Here is a 20522-nt window from a genome sequence, read left to right as displayed (position 1 = left end):
GTACTATAAAAGTTAACAAACAAATTAATTATATTATTTTTTAGAAAGAAATTATTAAATAAAGTTAATTAAAATAATTCATTTCAATAGTTTTGCTGATTTAATTTTAAGAATTATGAAAGCGGTACTCAGTGTAAGAAACCGTTGGTATATACAAATAAATTAAAAAACATTGGACAATTTTTTAGGTTTATAGAATAATATTTCTGATTGAAATAAGTAAGTAAATAAATTAAGACAATTCTTAAATAAACAAATAAATTAAATTAAATAAATAATTCAGTAAATAAATAAAATGCATAAGTAAATATATAGACAACATAAATATATGAAAATAATTATGACAAATAAATAAATACTTCAAAAAATAATTATTTGCATTTTTAAATTTGTATGAAATAAAAAAAAAATTATAATGGCGAATTTTTTTTCAATAAATGAATAGAAAAAACTTTAAAATTTAATTTTTATTTTCCGTACCAGGAAAGTATACTTTTTTTCTCTGCAAGCACGATTTGCTATCTTTATAATTCCTCAACAGATGGCAGTAGTATAAATCTAGCTTGGAACCCCCTCTCCCTCACCCCTAATGGAAGGAAGAAAACACAACCGTCAACTCTCTGCAGCCAAAACTATTTACGCAGACGCGAGTTGCATATTAGAGGGTGAGGATTGCGGAAGTGCTCCTTGGTGATGCTTAACGATCGATTCTTCTCTGTTTGTTACTATAAAGATGGCGGAGTTTAACCGCTCTCTCAGTATTCCTGTCGAAATTCGCAATCGACCACGAAGTCACGTCACATGCCCCAGGTGTAGAGTGGATCCTAGTCACATATCTCGTCAAATCTGGGAAAATTCGACTCGACCCCAACAACAGTTCGAATTCGGTAGTAACAACAACATCCCCGAATCGAGGAATAACTCCAACGGATACCCGGACTTGTGCAGGAGATCTAATCGTTCATACACATCTCCAGCTTCTGTTCACCACTATCAAAATGTCCGGCCGTTGGTCAATGTCCCGACCGGACATTTAAATTCTGCTAGTAATGTGGGTTCAATGCGATATTCCAGTGATACCCATTCTACTCGGTCTGCTGGCGATACATGGAGAATTAGGGGTATTTTGGAAAACCATCCCCCCGATGTGACTCGTCGTGCTGAGTCAAGCTTAGGTCGCTTACCTGATGTCACTCATCATACGCAAACGAACCTTAGTATACAACATGCCCGAACACGTTCTGTGCCTGTTGGTGGAGTATATGATTCGCGTGTACCATCTAACAGTTCGTATGATATTCATCATCAGCATCAAACGCAGGCTGTATCTCGTAGTTCTACTCAAGGTATCATCTGTGCTAGAACCCATCAAGATGGATTATCACATTCTCCGATGTCCTCATCAGCTACCATAAACAGTAGACAGCATGAGGCTCTAAGGACTCAACAGCAACGGTTAGATTCCTCAAACATAGCCACACCACAACAGTGGAAGAGAGAACATACATCGACCATCAGCAGTTCCACTAGTCCTTGGGTAACCAGAAACGCCCACATCGGGAGACAAACCACCACAGATACCCCTAGCAGTAGTACCCAAAACCCCAGCAACAGCCTGACTTGGTCTAACTCTCAACAAACCAACAATAATTGTTGGAGACCTAGTACTGTGACTTCACCGTCACAGAATGTGTTGACACAGTGTCCACTGCCAGATTTGGTTACACCACGTCGACAAGCTAGGAAGCAATGCTGTGGTCTTCTGGCGACACATAGTGTGGCTATTCGATGGCTTGTTGTGGTGATTGCTTGTTTAGGACTTATGTGCTCTGTTGTTGGAACAATTGTAGGTGTAGTCAAAGCTACTGGAAGAGAACATCTTACTGTTGCACTTCTCCTCATTGGTAAGTTCATATTTTAAATTTTTAATAGTTATTGGTTTTTATCTTCTGATAGTGACAGATCTTGACGCCTCTGCAAAAATGATGAGTCATATCAATTCCTGGACATCGTGCACAATAATTTAGTTTCTTAAATACATATATATTTAAGGGTATGCAGTCTACATTTTAGATCCTTCCTTGTTCTGTAAAAATTTTAATTTTTAGGCCGTTGACTTTTATTTATTACTATTCTTCGAAAAAAGTTGTTTACTATTCTTTTGAAAAACAAACGGACATTATTGGTATAAATGGATTGCATTTTATTAAAGAAAAGTGCTAATTTTATTATTTAAATCCATAAAGATGATTTTTTACTTCTTGAAAGTGAAAAGTAAACACTATGTTACGACATAGTAAGGGTGGCGCTGGCGTATCTTATACATGGGGGCATGAAGTGACTTTGCACAGAAATATTTTAATAAATATTGTATGTTTGTGATTTATATCATATAACGATGAAAGTTCACATTCCCCGTGATCACAATGTATTAAATTATTGATTTCAAGCGAAGAATAAACGTTAGTTAGTTATCATTTTAGTTAAACGGTCTTATATAATGTGAGATTTAATTACTGGTCTTGGTAGGTTATGGATTTGAAATATTTTTGTAGTTTTTGTGTAGGAATTTGTAGATGGGAATTAATATTTAATAAAGGTAGGATTTGTAATTAATAATAGCACTTTCCCATCTATATTTTGTGAAGATATTCTTGTATTGTATCATTTTATTTTCTTACACAAATCCTTAAATTATAAGTTATTTTGTTATTGGTATTTTTTTAATTTATTCTTGAGAATTTTCAGTTCGTATTCCTAGTTTACTATAAGGATTAAAAAAAAAAAAAGAAAACATCAACTCCTAGTATTTTTTTTTTTTTTTTTTTTTTTGCAAAGAGAAGAAACTATTTTGTTTTTTATAGAAAAAGAATTATTTTATTTCAATAATTCACTGCTAAGGTGCTTTAATAATTATGTTTAAGTTTTTGAAATTTAAATATATCAAGTTTATTATACCACTTTTTCTTTATATACTTAGATTCAAAAAGAAGAAAAAAATTTATTACGTTTTTCTTCTACATTTTAAGAATTTGAATGTTAGTTATCATAAATATAGCTATTATATAAATTACAGATTGAAATTTGTAACCTAGCTTTTTCATTTATTTATTTTATTTTAAATTTTACTATACTTCAAATCTGTAATTAACAGTATAGTGAATAAATGTTGATATTTTTTAAGATTCTCATACACGTTTACGTATACTGTTATATGCTATTTTTTTTTACTTTCTTGCTTTTTACATTTAAATTTATTATAATTATTTTTCAGTGTCAATATTTTTGGGATTTGTGTTAAATAATAAAGCAATGTAGATTGTAGCAATTGATGTGCGATCATCAAAAATAAATAGAAAATCAATAATTTCATGCATGCATTGCATTTCCTTAGTAAGTTGATACACTTCCTTTCTAAAATGTAGACACTTCATCTGCATATTATAACCCCGTCTTCTTTCCCCCCTTTTGCATGGTTAATCAAAGGAAGGTATAGGTGTGCAGATGTAAAATAAGGGTTACATCTGCCCCGGTCACCTGGCACGCATGCGTCGCGCGCGCCGCGTGTCATGCCCGTCACGCCCCTTGCATGCGCCATATGCAGGATATCCCTTCTACACCGTCGACAGCTGATTTTGTTCTAACTACTTTAATTTAACCTCCGTCCGGGTGGAACATTCGGGTTGAATTACGATTAGGTTCGAAACCCAGGGAAATAATAATAGGCTTCGAAACCTGTAATGAAGCTCTTTTCTTTTGTTACCAGAAAACGATCTGACCCTTTAATTAATGAGCAAAATGAACTCAGTTGTTAAAAGAAGTGAAGTGAAATAACCTTCACCTTTTGTTTATAGAATTCCTCCTATAAATAGGAACTGTCAGCTTTTTGAAGCACTACACTAGCCTTGAAGTTGATGCAATCTATCATATTATTAAATCACATTTCAATTAAAGGTTAATTCATGTAAATAAGAATAATGATGGATTCTTCGATTATGCAATATTAGTGTAGAATAGGGGTGCTCAACCTGCGGCCCGCGGGCCAAATGCGGCCCGCCAACCCTCGAAGTGCGGCCCGCGGCCGCAATCTGAACAAAATGAAAAAAAAAAATTAAATATTTGTTTTTGAAAAATAATAAAAAAAATTCGGTAATTTAAATTTACAGTTTTAAGTTTTTGACGCACCCAATCTCAATCAATGTAGTTTTTCGATGGTTAACGCTACGGATTTCAGCATAGTTTTAAAAATCCCAATATTTTTAATACATCATTATTACGATTTACGAATTTTAATTACCACTTTTGACGCATTTCGTATGTGCCGATTCCAATGACTTTTCGGTAGTTATTGCTACCCATTTTCAAGTGTTTCTGAAATAGCGATTTTTGAAAGTTATGAAACGCTTTATTTGTGCAAACTTCATGGAAAATCTAAATGACTTTAGATCCTTTCTTCAACAGTTATTGCTGCACATTTCCGCCCAGTTTTTAAAACTTCGATATTTTAGCATGATATTATTACGAATCGCGAGTAAAGAATCGCTCATTTAGATAACCATTTTTTGATATGGCTTATTTGTAACGATTTTATCGCGAATCAAATTATTTTACAATCGTTATTTTAGAAATTATTGCTACACATTTCTACAAGGTTTTGAAAGTACCGATATTTTTTATACGCTATTGCGACATTTTAATTTCAAATCTCGCATTTAAATTACATAAAATTTTGATGGACTTTATTTACTCCAATTTCATCTAAAATATTAAAGTATTTTGGTTATTGTTTTAGTAGTTATTACGTTTTCCCCGTGATTTAAAAAGATTATGATATTTTTTACGTGCTCTGTTTGTGCCGATTTTATCATTTGCGTTGTACCGATTTTAACACGAATTTTTTAAGAGGTTTTTCGAAAGTGCTTTTTCTTCTTTCCCGTTATTGCTGCATTTTTATTTGATTTAGAATATACCTGATATTTTCACACAATATTACAACTCGTGAAATTCGATTCAGCTTTAATTTTTTTCGTAACTTAAAAAGTAATTACGTATCTTAGCCAAATCAAAACCTTCCCAGGAAAAAAAACCGAGATGTGTTTAAACGCGGTCCGTTTTGCAAAAAAAAAAAAAAGAAAATAAATAAATAAATAATTCAAAAAACGGCATAATTCTTAAGTCCCATGAACACGTGCAAGTTTAACAACACACATCGAACCTATTCTTTTTGTTGTCACATGTAATTTAAAAGTCATACATCGTAATTTGTATTTACGCTATCTGAAAATTGCGCATCGCATTTCGTATTAACATTAACGAGATTTAAAAATAATCCATCGCGTTTCGTATTTACGGGATTTAAAATCACATATCGCGATTCGTGTTCTGGCGTTTAAAATATCATCCGTTGCTACTTTTCTCGTTTTAAAAACCATATATCGCGATTCATATTCAGGCATTTTAAAAATCAAGTGTTGCGAGTAGTCCTTTCGCAATTTAAAAGCCACACGATTCGTATTCACGCGATTTGAAAAACAAGCATCGAGTTTATTATTTACGCAATTTAAAAATCACACATGGCAATTCGTATTCACGCGATTTGAAAAACAAGCATCGAGTTTATTATTTACGCAATTTAAAAATCACACATGGCAATTCGTATTCAAGCAATTAAAAAATAACACATAGCAATTCGTATTCAAGCAATTAAAAAATAACACATCGCTATTTGTATTTCCGCGATTTAAAAACCCAGAAAGGAAGAACACCATCTAGGACAAATTCCAAAACTGATTATGTTATTTGCTCTAAGTTTAATACTACCCACAACAACAGCTTTTGTCGAAAGACTGTTTTCCAGAATGAATTTGGCCTGTTCAAAATTACAGAGTAGTCTTTAAATACAATCATTACATTTTCATTTAATGGCTCAAAAAATATCACATGATCAAGTACATAAAATTATCACAATATTCAAAAATTTTGCAAATTACAGTGTAACCATTAAGAAATTTTTTAAACCATTTTCTATCTTCTTGGAGCATTTTATATCATTTATGATTATATGCTAGGAAATGATTTGCATATCATTAAATTTTGACTGTATAAAAAATTTAATCAAGATAAGTTTCGAAAAGTAATGTAAATCTTATTGATTGTGTATTAATTGTAAATAGTAAGTGTCATGTTAAAAATATATTCGTCATAAAAAGTTGTAAACAAGTATCTTAATAGTTTTTTATTATTAAGGAATATAGTTCCTTAAAATTTAATGTGTTTTCTTCTTTCTTTTTTTTCCCTCTCATAGCCTCTTATTATTAATTTAAAATAAAAATGTCTGAAAGATAAAGTATATTCCCTAATAAATGCTAAGTCTTATTTTCCACTTAAGGGGTTTAGTTTCAGTTTTAATCATTTTTAACCCTATAAACTTTCTTTAAATCAAAGTATTTAACTTGAATTTATATTAATGACTAGAATATTTATTTATTTGAAATTTAATTCTATGAAAAAAAAATTAACGTTAAAATTTATGTTAAAATGGACTTTTGTATTTTGTAATGTGATAAAAAAAATTTCAATTTTTCCATAGTTTTTTAATTATTTCAATTTATCTAAATTTTTTCCGATAAATTGATTCTGATTTTCGAATTCTGTTTTCCTCCTTAAGTAATCAGTTTTGCATTTTCTAATTTTAAACGTTTTAAAGTATTGTATTTTCTGCAAAGAGATTACAAGGTTAACCGACAAAAAGAATTTAGTGTTATATAAACAATGATGTTTATATAACAATCACCACCAACAATTGCTTTCAATATGTCAGTCTAAACACTTTGGCATGCGGCCCTTCATTGGTCTATCTGCTGTGCATGTGGCCCTTCACTGAAAAAGGTTGTGCACCCCTAGTGTAGAATGAAATTACTTTAGTTGTAGTACAGAAAGTTTAGTTGTATAATAAATAAGAAAGTTTTTTCTTAGATTGTGTGTTATCTTTTGGTTACTAAAATAAATGAAGCATTTATTGGCTCAGTTGTATGCTTTGTCAATTCAAAGAATGTTTTTAACGACAAATTTAAATTTAATGATTCATAAAAAGTTCTTAACAACATTAATGTTCAATGTGCACTAAAGTGAAGAAAATATTTAAAAAAGATAGTGAAGTCTATAGTTTACTTACTATTTAATACATATTTTTATATAAATATTTGTAGATAACAAAATGTCTCTTTTTTTTTTATGTTCTATCAATTTTTGTATTTTTAATAGAATTTAAAAGTATTTATATGCATATTTGTATGAACTAGGTAGCATAAAATTTTAAATATCTTTTTTTTTTTAAATATATATATAAACTTAAACATAGTACTTTGTACTTTTGATTGGCTAATTTTAAATAAAGCAAAGGTGAAGAAAATAATTTTTTTTTTTTAAACTCAGACCATTTCACAAAAAATTAAGTTAATATTTCTTATTGTTTTAATTTTCTTAACAATTAATTGGTTTTATTCTTTTTTTTAGATGAATTAGATAAAATTAGTTAATATATCAAATTTAATACTTGCGTAAAAAAACTGTCTTATGCTTTTTAAACTACTTATATTTTACTGCAAACATTATAACGTGTTACATGCTTTTCTAAATTTTAGTTTCAAATACACTGAGATGTGTTATTTCAATTACAAGTATTAATTTAGATCCTTCTAGCTTATGCTTTTCAATTATCATTCAGGTAATTCAAATTCGATATTTAATAAAAATCTCGATACGAACCGCTTTTTAATTATTATATATGTAACTTAGTAAAATTTATTAGATTACTTACATTTTATTTAGATATAGAACTTTTATTTTTGGTGCCAAACTCGTTATAAATACTCCCAACTTTCAGATTTAGTAAAATACATTTTAGTAAGATATGGAACTACTATTTTTGGTTTTAATTCGTTATAAATACTCTCAACTTTCGCAACTAAAAGAACGGAACTGACTTTCTCATTACATTAAAAAAAGGAAGACAACAATAATTATCCCAATTGCTGCGTGGACGTGAGAGGGTTTCTTATTAACCATTAAATTGCTGGCAGAGTCCTGGCAAGGGGTGTGAGGGGGGTGATAAAGCGTTTTATAGAAGATTCATATCGTTCCAACGCTTATGATGAAACGGGCAGTTTTTGAACTCCTTCCCCGCCGCTGCACATCTCAACTCTTCTCATTTAGTTTTTGGCCTTACGCCCACTTACTTGATGGTCGCCTTGAGATATATATATATGTATAAAAAGAATCATTATCCCAGTCGAAGAAGTGACTGTATGAATATCAAATTAAGGTTGAAAGCTTCTCCACTCCGCTTCCTTTACAGGAAATGGAATGAAAGACTGGACTTGTTGTCTTAGTGATTTTTCTTTGTCTGCCAAAAAGAACGATTTAAATATGAAGAATGTAGTAGCATCTATTCTGAATTCATTGCCCCAGAGATTTCCGGAAATACAATCCTTTTAAGAGGATCGTTTGCTTTGATAATTATTCATAGCAGACGATCAATGTAAAAAAAAAAATCTTGTGTAGTATTACTGTTTTTTGCAGCAGACAATAGATATTATTTTCTATAGTAAATCATTTGTGTAGCTTTAAATAAAGAATCAATTTGCTCTTAGCAAGAATTAAATTAAAAATAAAAGCCATAAATTATGTTAGTGTTTTCACTTTAAAAATTAGTAGAAAGTATGAAAAGTATTTATGTTTAGGAAGTTAAAAACTTCGATCTGCTAGAGCCATGTGTTGTAGTGGAAATGATTACTACTCCGATAAAAGCTGGTAAAAAAAGAAGATAAATTGTTCTTTTTTGAATTAAAATTGTGAATGATAAACTTTGAATATTCGTGTCCGTTATTTTCGATTTCAACGATAAACGTAAAAATCAAAATGTACTAAATAAGACGCACAAAAATAGGCAAGTTTTTGTTCGTTTACTTTATAACCCTTTGAGGAAGACAGTTCTCTTCTCACTAATTGTAATGTTTATTTCTAAGTTTCAAACTGTCTTGTATCCATTTTAAACCGAGCAAAAAGTAGACACTGTAAAACTTGGACCAATTTGGACATGTAATATATATTACCTTACATACTGCGGTATATATCGATTTTGCATTCTTTGTAAAATTTTAATTGTTTTCTTATAACAGTGCTAAAAAGGAACATATATCTTATAATAACAGTACTGCCACCAGTAGCGATTTAATTTATATAGCAATTTCATATCACCTTAGTAAAATTTTGAAACATACTCAGCTCTATGAAAATAATTTCTATGCATTTGTACAAATTTGACAAAAACGATTTCCTGTTTGCTCGAGAACAGATCTGGTCACACACACAACCAAGCTGTTGTTGCTATTCTCAGGACATAAAAAGGTCACATCAAAGAATAAAAGTTAAAAACGAACTTTCGCGCCAAAAATTCACCTCTTCTTATTCCTTTTGTGAGCAACAGTTTCGCGCCAAAAATTGCCCCAGGGATTAAAAAAAAAAATTGGAGGGTGGTTTGGGCGCGAAATGGAATCCATGGGAAAAAATAGGAATTCGAAGTGGGCGATGTTCGCTGTGGGGGCCAAATACAGGTAGAAAGTTTCACGATTCACAGTACGGAATGGGAGAACCTTTGAACTATAAAATTTGGTTATTTATTTTTTTCCCCCTCGTGTTCATTCAAGATTTTCGCTGGCAAAATATTTTAGAGAAACTTGTTCTAGCTTGTCGGCACAAAAAGGGACAAAGGATACTTTTTTTCTTCGAAAGATTAAATTTGCGGATGTTGTAATCACGACTTTTGCTGCAATTCCATTAATGTTTGTTATATGTCGAAAATGTTTTTCTTTTTCTTTACAATTTTAAGGAATACAAAGTAATTATAATAAACCTAAAATTGATACACATAGATTGAAGAAAATGATTACTCATCATTTTGTCCTAACCATCGATTACGATGCTCTTGCTTCATTTTAGGGCACATTTTTTTTTCCAAAAATTTAAAATTTTTAATTAAATTTATTTTGTATTCATTTAGTAGATAATTTTTTTAGTATCCTCGATGTGAATCAAAATTTATAATTATTAGTTAAGTTTTAAATATTATAATTTCTATGTTAATTACAACTTACGTTACAATTTTAAGTATTTAAATTCAAAGGAAATTAGTATGGGTAACATTAATGAACTTTGATTAAAAAGGAATGAGTGTATGTTTATTAATATTTTTATTCATTTATCACTTCACTGGGAGCATTTTAATTTTTATCTAAACACAATTCAAATTGATTATTTATTTTCAATAGGGTTTAAATTATTTTTTCAGTTGTAAAGAGTTTTTAAAGATATCAAAATAAGCGTAATTAAAATTTAATGGTTTTAAAAAACTAGCTGCTCTTTTATGCTGGATTTATTAAAATTAATTTTATATTGGTTTGTTACGAACTGCATGTTTAAATTTACTAACTCTTTTTGATTTTCGAATACTTTCTTTATCTGGTAGAGGAAATGAATTAGATATCTTTATCTTCAACTGTATGTTTTTTAACCATTTAATTAAGTAATGTTTTTACACCTATCTTTATTTGAATGACTCCAACACTTTATTTGTAAGCACCCATATCCAGCGAAAATTCCATCCGAAATGATTATTGCCAATTAGTATTTAATTTATTTGTTTGTACACATTCGATCATTAATTTTAATGATTAATTTTAATATAATTTTACTTATTATCAACTATAATATGTTTTCGCTTAATTTTTTCTATTTTAATTTGCTAGTTTTTAAGAAATTGTTAATTGTATTTGCAAAATGTATATTATGCATTGAAACTATTTCATGGCCGAAAAATTTTTTTTTTTTTGAAATTATAATCTTATGCTAAACCGGCGTGACTGATATTTAATCAATTAAATTGATTTATTTATCTTTTAATTTTGTATTAAAATAATAATTTTTTTTTCCTCTTTTTTTTTTAAAAAGGAGTACGCTAGTTATAGGAAACTAGTGGCTATTACTTTTTTGATGAATGTGATGGTCAGTAATTTGTCAGGGGTCTGTCCAGACATTTTGTGAAAGGTCCGTTTTTCGTGAAATTGTGAAAAAATTACTCACATTCTTTCAACCAGGGTCCGCTTTTATGAATTTGTGCAAATAGGGTCCGTTATTGCAAAAAAAGACTTTTTCAAGGACTTTTTAAATTGTAAATAGATACAAGATTATGCTCGGCACTGTAAAATTATAATAAAAAAATTAAATTTTCAAAAATAAACAGCAATTGCTGCTTCTAAATTAGAGATGCAACATTTGATATTTAGCCTATACTGCTGAACGCAGAATATTCATTTCGGACGAATAATGGAAGAATCGTCTGCGGAAGACAAAACTTCATTCGTTTACATCCATCTTTCGTGTTTTCTGCCCTGGGAAGGGTTTATTCGATTAACAAAACAATAATGAAGATAAACAAATTTGAGAAGGGTCCAATTAACAGAAAAATCATTTTGTGAAGGGTCCGTTTTTAAGTTAAAATATTTTGTGAAGGGTCCGTTTTTATGAAAAGATATTTTGTGAAGGGTCCGTTAACGGACCCTAATTTCTTCTAAACAGACCCCTGTTTGTAGTTATTTTTATAATGAAAAATAAAGAATAACATTTCTAATTATAAGTAAGAATATTTAAGTGTATGAGAAATTCTCAAAGCTCAATGCTTGAGTTGCTTTTCCCATAGGCGTATGTTATTTTTTCGTCAGCTTTTTTCCCAACGAAGGAACGCTTCATTTCGCTTCGACCGGAAATGACCATGCGTTAAATTTTCGTCGCCAACCTATGTTTTTTACGGATTTTACAAAAGTACTTCACACCCCTCTCCCCTTACCAGTTAAAATATGCGAATCATAAAATCTCACCCCCCTTAAGGTATTATTTAATATTTAAACGATATCAAATGCGTATTTGAAAAAAAAAAAATGGACATAGGTCAAAATTTGCGTTAGAAAAAAAACAAACATATATGGCTAAAATACGCGATGCGCGTTTGTAAAAGTGGACAGAGCTCATAATGCTAGTTGTTTATAGTTAATTGGACATAGCTGAAAAAAGCGCATGGGAAAAAATTGATATGCTCTTTTTCTTAATCGTGCATTTTAAACTACGCTCAAAATAAAAATTTTGAAATTTTTAAAAAAAAATTTAATTATCTTTTTTGATTTGTTCGAAACATGTCCTTGGTTAATGATAAGTGATTTTTCACATTGAAAATTATTTTCTAATTTATCTGGGTGTATGATGCTTAAAAATAATGAGATTTAGTAAAATTGTTTCAGTTTTAATCAAAAGTTACGTTAATGATATTTTTTATTTCATATTTAACGACCATTTTAAATAGTTTCCATTAATTTTAAACGATCGTAATGATTTGAAATGAATAAATGTATTTCATTAATTAATAAGATGAATTTTGAGTAAATTATTACTGTTATATTTTTTTTCTCGCTATGAATTAGAAGAAGAATTTTTATTTGGTGTTTATTTTAGTTTTTTTTTTTTTTTTTTTTTTTTTTTTTTTTTTTTTTTAAAGAAAAATTTAATTAAATGGATTTAAATATTTGTCGGGATTGTTTTTCTTTTTTATTAATTAACACACTTAAGAATTGCGGATTATATTAATTTTATGGCAATGTTGTTGAAAAAAAAAAACTTTTTTTTGTCTTGTTTAATAAGTACTTAACTTTTGACCTTATATAAGAAAAAAATTTCTATTATTACTATATTTTTTCAAATGGTTATTAAAATTTTTTCTTCTCTTTAATTATTTTGATTTTTACGCCTACGTATAATAGTTTTTTTTAATTCTTTTCATATGCACCTACGCAGTTAATATCTAAAATCAAATTATTTAATTTAAAAGGAATTAATTGTGCTCATAACTAAATTTCAAATGTTTTTAAAAGAGCAAAACTTTTTAATAGTTATAACTGTTTTTGTTGTAAGTTTTTACATCGTTCTATCACAATTAGAATTTAAAAATCGTCAAAGTTTACAGAAACATTTCGAATTTTTAACTCATGATTAAAATAGAAAAACGAATTAAGCTGGAATTAAGTTGTTTTTCTGGTAAAACCTAGCTTTCACCAAGGCTTTGCTGTAAAACGTGGGAGTTACCAAACCTTTTTGGTAAAAGCCTAAATTTTACCTGTAAAATATAGTATTTACCAAATTTCTTAGGATAACTTAGGATTGATTCTACCTGTTTATCTTCTTATAAAATATTAACACAATTTAATTAATTTGTTTTTAGTATGTATAAATTTAATAATCAAATTGTGGTTTTTTTCTTCTTTAATTTTTTTATTAAAATATACTGACGATATAATTTCACCTTTGCTTACACTTGAGAATTAGTTCTTAACATGAAATTGTTCTATTTATTTGGTTTCTATGAATAGAGTCGAAATATTTCAAAGAAATCTTGAGAGCCATGTGTGCTGTCGAGAAAAAAAAAAAAGTCTCGGTAAAAATGGTCCATAGAAGTCACCCCCTCCCCGTTGAGATACCTTTTTACCAGTACCTTTTTTTTTTTGCAGATACCTTTTTTTACCGGACTTTTTTCCCAAGGATTCTTTTTACCGGTACCTTTCCCGGACCCTTTTTTACGGGGACCTTCTTTACCGTCTACCGTTGCACACTTGTGAGGCGCAAGAATTTTAGGGTATCAAATTTTCTTATAATATCTTAACTTCAAAGTTTTAAGTTAATTCCATTGTAGTAAGCCATCAAGTTCTAAATCATTTAAAATTCTAAATTTTTTTTTTTTGTTTAGTAGGAAGTTTCTTTCCTGGAATTTAAATTAGAATAAAATTTTCGCAATGAGCTGAGAGACATGAGAATTTAATCCTTACTCCTATTTCTTGGAAAACGCTATCAAGTTCTTTCCTTTGTCTTACTCTTTATTTGAATAATTAAATTCACTCGGACTCAGTAATTCTTTTCAAAATGTCAGAATTTAATGACTTGTGACACGTATGTTGTGAATTTATTCTTAATTTGCTAAACATGGAAAATTAAAATTAAGAAATGCTGTTTGGGAAGAAAAAGAAAAGCTTTTTAACATAGCATCAAATGTGAATTATTTTTATTCATTTGAATTTGAAAAATACGGGAGTTTAATTTATGTTTGGATGTATTGAAATTATCTATTGATAATTAGGAAATGTGATTATAAAATGTCAAATACATTCTTCTCATCTATAATTTTAATGGAAATTTAATAAATTTTTTTTAAATAAATGTGTACTATTTTATCTTCACAATAATAATCAAGCATTCAAAATGGTTGATATTCTCCATTTTTTTTGTTTTAATTGTTATTATTTTTTAATTGTTTTAAAATAAATCATGTTTTTCGAATTATAATTTCAGGTTTGAGTTTTTATTTATTTATTCAGCAGTTGTTTCTTTATTACTTAATGATTTTTTTGTAAGCCTGTCAACTTTTGTGTTCCTTTTTATTTTATTATTTTTTTAATTTTGTTTTGTTATTAATGTTGATTGTAAAATAAATTTTTATGCCAAAAGATAAGGAAAAGATAAACTGCTATCGAGTTTGAAATAAAATTATATCAAACTCATTTTTCTACATTAACTAATTTATTATAATTTTTAACTAATCTACGTTAACTAATTTTTCACCGATTACTTTTGTTAAAATTGTTTCTCTGAGCATCTTAATGTTTTTTACTGTACGTTTCAGATCTTGTAAAGGTAATTTTTATCACAGATTGCATCATGTTATAACGTTCTCTTTCTTGAATCAAATTTAATACATGGATAAGCATTATATAATGATTTCATTTATATTCTTATTCGCACGAAAAAGAAACAAAACTTCCATTGTTTCTTCTTAAACCGATGCACCTGAATAAAATATTGCTTCCTGGTGGATTTAGCTTAATTCGTTTAATTATTTGATGCACCAGTCGGGGGAAAGTCGTTTTATACGAACCCAAAATTCGCCTCAATACACCTGTGTGCAAGGTTAATATTCTACTACTAATTAGAAAAATTGTTTTCTTCTTCGGAGTTGAATAGAATTTACGACGTAAGACTAACATGCCTCATCCGTTTTTACGACTACCGCTAACTTCTAACTCATGTGAAATGGCGGCCAATGAAAATTTGGAATCCACCAGCAACGCGTAAATCAGAATTAGTTGTTCAGAATTCGAAAGAGGGCAAAACAATGGGTCAAGGAAGAATTCATTCCAATTGGACCGTTGAATTTACCCTTCACGATTTTGTAAAATCTTCTAAGATTCGGTAGGAATGTTATGACTTTGAAGTGCTAAAGCATTATAAATCTGCACGCGTCGACTTCTACCCTACCCCACCTTATAAATAATAACTCGTTCCATAATTTTCATGAGAGAAAAAAAGGTGATATTTTCTTCTGCGAATAATGTCAGTTTCACACGGGAGAAATTCGAAATTCTAATTCAGTTCTCGAAGAGAATGTTTCGTATTTACGCATTGTTGATTTTAAGAAAAAAAAGCTTGAAATTAATTTCGGGAATTATTGTCCGAAATAACAGGTTTTTCTTGTTTTTGTTTGTTGAAACTAATCGGAACAATGCTATCAGATTAACCCATGTATGCTATAGAAATCAGTTAAAAGAGATTTTTGTCGGTGTTACAAAATTGGTAATCCGATTATCCTTCTAAACATTGACCTTTTAACCCAAGGCATATTTAATACATTATGCATAACGCGTACCAAAATAAATTAAAATGAGAAAATATTAAAGAATTTTCATTAAATTGAGAATAAGAGTATTAACTTTGAAAATGAAGTAACTTTTATTAAAGTGCAGAACAGTGTTTTTTCTAAGCGTTTTTAAAAGGGCGGCCCGCCCTATCTGCTCTGACATCCTTATAAATGGGCCCTCTTTGCCTTTTCGTAAAAATAAGCCGCCATAGCTTAAAAACACAAAATAAATAAATGAATTACTCACTGCTTAAATAATAATTACACAATCATAAAATCATCTTTGTTAATTGGTTTAATTCTGATTACTATTACAAATGTTATCTGATTACTATTACAAATGTTATCTGATTATATTACACTTTGTTAGAATTATTCTCAACTGTTTAATTTTTATGAGTTTCTCTTTTTTCTTCAGGGGTTACATTAATGAGTTTTTTAAGTGATTTTAAGTTCTAAAATTATTATTTTTTTAATAAATGCCCTTTCTTTTTCTTCTTTTAATAAAAAAAAAAAGCACAGTTGAATTTTTATTTCTTCATAATTTTCAATTTAAATTCTAGAAAAAAACTTTCAAATGATTAGGTTTGATGAAATAAATAAAATTTAAAAAAAAATCGTTGATCAATTAAACATGATTTTTTGTTTACTTGAAAAAAGTTTATGCTCAGAGATATTCTTTTAGCGTGCCTTAAATTATTTTTTATAAACTATGACTTTTTCTCTTTTTTTGATAATGCATCAAAACTACTTTTTGAAATAGTTAAATATAAGAAGGTAATTTAAAAATTGCTGAGGATCGAATTCAGTTATTACATAATATTACGCAATTTGAAAATTTTTTATATTGTTAATTGAGTACCCTTTTTATTCACTAGGAGAACTCAGGCTGAATATTTTTTTTTCAAACTTGATTGTACGCTTAATTTATAAAGAAATCACACTGCGTTTTGTCGATTTAGTGATGAAATTACTGTTGAACGAATAATTTTTTTTCTTTCGAAAATAAGAAATGTTATTAAACTGAAAAAATCGTCAATTAGTTGAAGAAAAAAGTTCGCGGGATAAATAGCAGATTTAATTAGATTTTTTTTAAATATAACTTATTTATAAAATCAAGACAGCAATTGCATAAATTTTTAACCGCTAAAAACAATGTCGTGGCATAAAAGTTATGCCATGTTACTTAATAGACGGCCCCAAATTAACGGCACTTAAATTGAGTGTTTTGAATTATTTTATTTTTCATTTTAAGCACTGTACTAAGAATAATAAACAGTTTAATTCCTGAGATATTTTAAAAATGCAACCGACGTGGTACTAAAAACAATGCGAAAATAACATTTTTTTTTTATGGAGCGTTCCGTGATGATGAAAATCGTCTGCCCATCGCAGAGCATTAGCCTGCGTAACGCTGTCATAAATTGCATACGGATTCCTCTTCGTACAATAGGTAGAAAGCTCAAGCTGATGACAAGACTGGTATTCATTAAATCTTCTTTTATTTCTTTTTATCAACAAAGGTTGAGAATAGTTGTGTCCAGTGGACCGTGAAGGACACTCTACCTATCTCGTGATGCCACTAGATGAAATTCCATCTTCATTGTTAAAACGATTCTCGTATAAAAGATTTCTTCAGATTCATTATCGTCTGAAAAAAAGAAATGAAACATTTAATGAAACATGTCATGATAGTGATGATGGAACACATATGTCAAGTTTTTTAGAAAATTCTTCTCTACTCACTTTTCAATCAAATTATTTAGTAAAAAAATTACGAAAGTAATACGCTTTTCTCTCTAATGATACACTACTCATAAATCCTTGGGCGTGGTGTTCTACCATCTTCGATTTGATGGGACGCTATCATGGATTCTAGACACCTCCAATATTAAACTGTCAAAATCGTGCTAAAATATGAGTTGCGACTGTTTAAAAAATATCTTGAAAGACTATACTTTATATTTTAGATTATATAATATTATAAACATCAAACTTAAAATTAGATTTGCTAATTTATGTTTGTATTATATAAAGTAAATTACCTGTATACAAAATTTACATAAATATGTTCTAGATCGATTGTGTTATTTAAATTTGTGAAATTATTAATAGTACGCGTTATCCATAATTTTAAAATTCAAAACATTTCATGCTTTAGTAAATTATAAGTGGAAAATAATTAGTTTTGTCATTGATTTTTATTACTAATTGTTTAAAATTGCAACTTTCCTATCGAATATTTTTCCGATGAAAATATTGCGTGTTTATATCAAATTGACTGCAGTTTATTTTTGTATTAGAAGTTGACGCTGAGTGTTCCGTAATGACCGCCATTAATATATATCTATTGAATTCTCTTCAATTTTAAGGACAACGTATGCGAATTGCGCATCGCAAATTATTACTAAGATGAATAGAAAACAAAAACACTTTTAAAATCTGACAAATCTTTATGAGGATCCTGTTTGAACAAAACCCGTTTGACTGCCAGACGAAACAAGATTTGTAAGACAAACTTTAAAAACAGCGCCAGTTTTCAACTGACAACCAACCGGATTTTAAAGATTTGTTCACCTGGTAGGGAGATTTGTCATATTTTTAAAATATTCTGTTTTTATTTTGCATCAAAATATTAATTTGCAGCGTCCATTCTGCCTACATTTTTGTGGGTAGTTTAACTAGGATTCAAACAATTCTATTCAGAGTGATATTTCTGGAACACACTGTATACGTTTTATAATATAGAGTTTTAGTTTTTAATGTTAGACATAACTCTTTTTCTAGCTATTAATTTATCTCTTTCTCCACTAAAATAACACACTATTAATCAATAAAGTATTAAAATCATTATTATCGTGGCACTAGTTTATTAAGGGGTGGAAAATATTATTTAATTTACTACAAGTTTCTTGTTTAAAAAATTTTTGATTTTGCGAGCAATGAAGTTCTTTTAATAAAGCTTGTATGAATAAAAAATTCTTATTGTGTGATTTCTAATTTTTTTTAAATATTTTTTTTGTGTGTGTTAAAACAAACCTTCTTCTTCTTTGTCAGCGCAACAGCCCCTTGCAGGCCTTTTCTGCCTCAACAGCTGACAAACGCCAGCGCCTCCTATCCATGGCAGAGTTAAAACAAACCACAATTCCAAAAATTCACTTAAATGATGCCCTATTTCTATTGTTCACCTATCAACAGAGAAGGCAAAAAAAAGGATTACCATTTGACTAGGCGGAGGCTTTTATAATCTATTGTATAGCCATTTGAAAGCAATAGTTCTCACTGCTCCTCCCTACTTGGAGCATGATTTTATGGTCATTTGTAGTTCCATTGACCCCTGATAGAAATTCGTGACTATCCCTAAATGACCCTATTTTGTTGTTATTGTGAACCCCTTTGGTCAAGTTGAGCTTCAAAGACCCCCCACTGCCCCATTGTACAAAAATTTCTAGGGATTGGAAAATATGGGGAAATTTACAAAACACCTGGAATTCCAGAATTTTTTGCTTTGATTTCTTTCTTTTTTTTCTCATTTTATTAATGTTATTTTTTTGTATTCTTCATTGTTATTTAATTGTTTATATACATCTTCACGTTCTTCATTATTGTTATATTTAAATTCTCACTTCTTTATTATTTACATTCTTCATAACATACGTCAAATCAAGTTAACTTTATTTTAAAATACTGAATTGAAGAAGAAATTTTAAAACTTGTTGATAAACTGTTGATTGCTCGGTAGTTAGACTTCCTTTGTAATTTTTTTATTTATTTATTTATTAACTTTAGGTTTTATTTATAACAGGGTTGGAGTTTTTGCCGGCAAAAAGGGGTTTTTGCCAGGACAGTGGCAAAAACCTGGTAAAAACCGGCAAAAACTGGTAAAAACCGGCAAAAACCAAATTATCTAAATTGCTGATTAAATATTATTACAAAATACTTGAAACAAATTTAAATCAGTCATAAGGAATAATAATTTTGATACATTACATGAAAAAATTATTTTTAACATATTAATAATTAATATACCTAAGGGTAATAATTTTTAAAAGATTGAAAGTTTTTGATCTCTTTTCATTTTAGAATCCTAAAATAAATGTTTTTTTACAAATAAATATTATTATTTGTATAATACTATTATTTATTATAAAAAATTATTATTTGTACAATAATTAACTACACATGTTGATAGATATTTTATGCTTTAAATTATATTTGTATTAATTTAAAAATAAGTTCATTTCACTGGAAAAAAGAGAATAATCACAAATTTTCCAATCAATAATGTTTTAAACTACTAAAATGATACATTATCACATAATTATGGAATAATAGTTTTGTTAATTTTTTTGTAATTATTTATATTCATAGTATATATTTCAATTTTAGGAATAATTTTGTATCAAAAGTGTGTTTTTGTCCTCTCATCTTGGAAAATATAGGTTTTTGCCACTTTGCTTGGCAAAAACCTGTTTTTGCCAGGACGGTTTTTACCGGTATTTACCATGGTTTTTTCCACCTGCGGCAAAATCTTGCCAACTCTGATTTATAATGACTTAGTTAATTTTGAAGATATGGAAATGTAACTTTCTGTTCTATTTATTATTATTATTATTATTGTTATTATCATTACAAGTTTTGTATTTCATAAAATACTTGAAACACAATCGTCCATTAAAACACAATATAAATTAAATAATGTAGAATGTATTTTTTAAACCCATATTAATTAATT

At 28.8% G+C, this 20522-nt stretch overlaps 1 protein-coding gene and 2 long non-coding RNA genes across 3 annotated transcripts in view; 2 read left to right on the top strand and 1 right to left on the bottom strand.

The window, feature by feature from the left end:
* Positions 1-588: 588 nt before the first annotated feature.
* Positions 589-20522, top strand: part of LOC107447872 (uncharacterized) — a 52522-nt gene continuing 32588 nt past the window's right edge. Inside the window, exon 1 of the mRNA XM_016062907.5 lies at positions 589-1904. Coding sequence (XP_015918393.1) covers positions 734-1904 — 1171 coding nt within the window. The 5' untranslated portion in view covers positions 589-733. The remainder of the gene's footprint in view (positions 1905-20522) is intronic.
* LOC147814882 (uncharacterized) lies at positions 9795-12032 on the top strand. The gene is made up of 2 exons (XR_015431320.1): positions 9795-11079; positions 11649-12032. It is a non-coding gene; the product is annotated as an uncharacterized LOC147814882 (long non-coding RNA).
* On the bottom strand, positions 15305-17452 carry LOC147814881 (uncharacterized). The gene is made up of 2 exons (XR_015431321.1): positions 16148-17452; positions 15305-16111 (listed from the first exon to the last, which is right to left on the bottom strand). It is a non-coding gene; the product is annotated as an uncharacterized LOC147814881 (long non-coding RNA).

This window comes from Parasteatoda tepidariorum, chromosome 2 (genome assembly GCF_982258835.1).
Source record: "Parasteatoda tepidariorum strain Cologne lab strain chromosome 2, Ptep-v5.0, whole genome shotgun sequence".
Classification (NCBI taxonomy): domain Eukaryota; kingdom Metazoa; phylum Arthropoda; class Arachnida; order Araneae; family Theridiidae; genus Parasteatoda; species Parasteatoda tepidariorum.
Note: the sequence above shows the minus strand (reverse complement) of the source record. Positions and strands in the feature narration are given on the sequence as shown.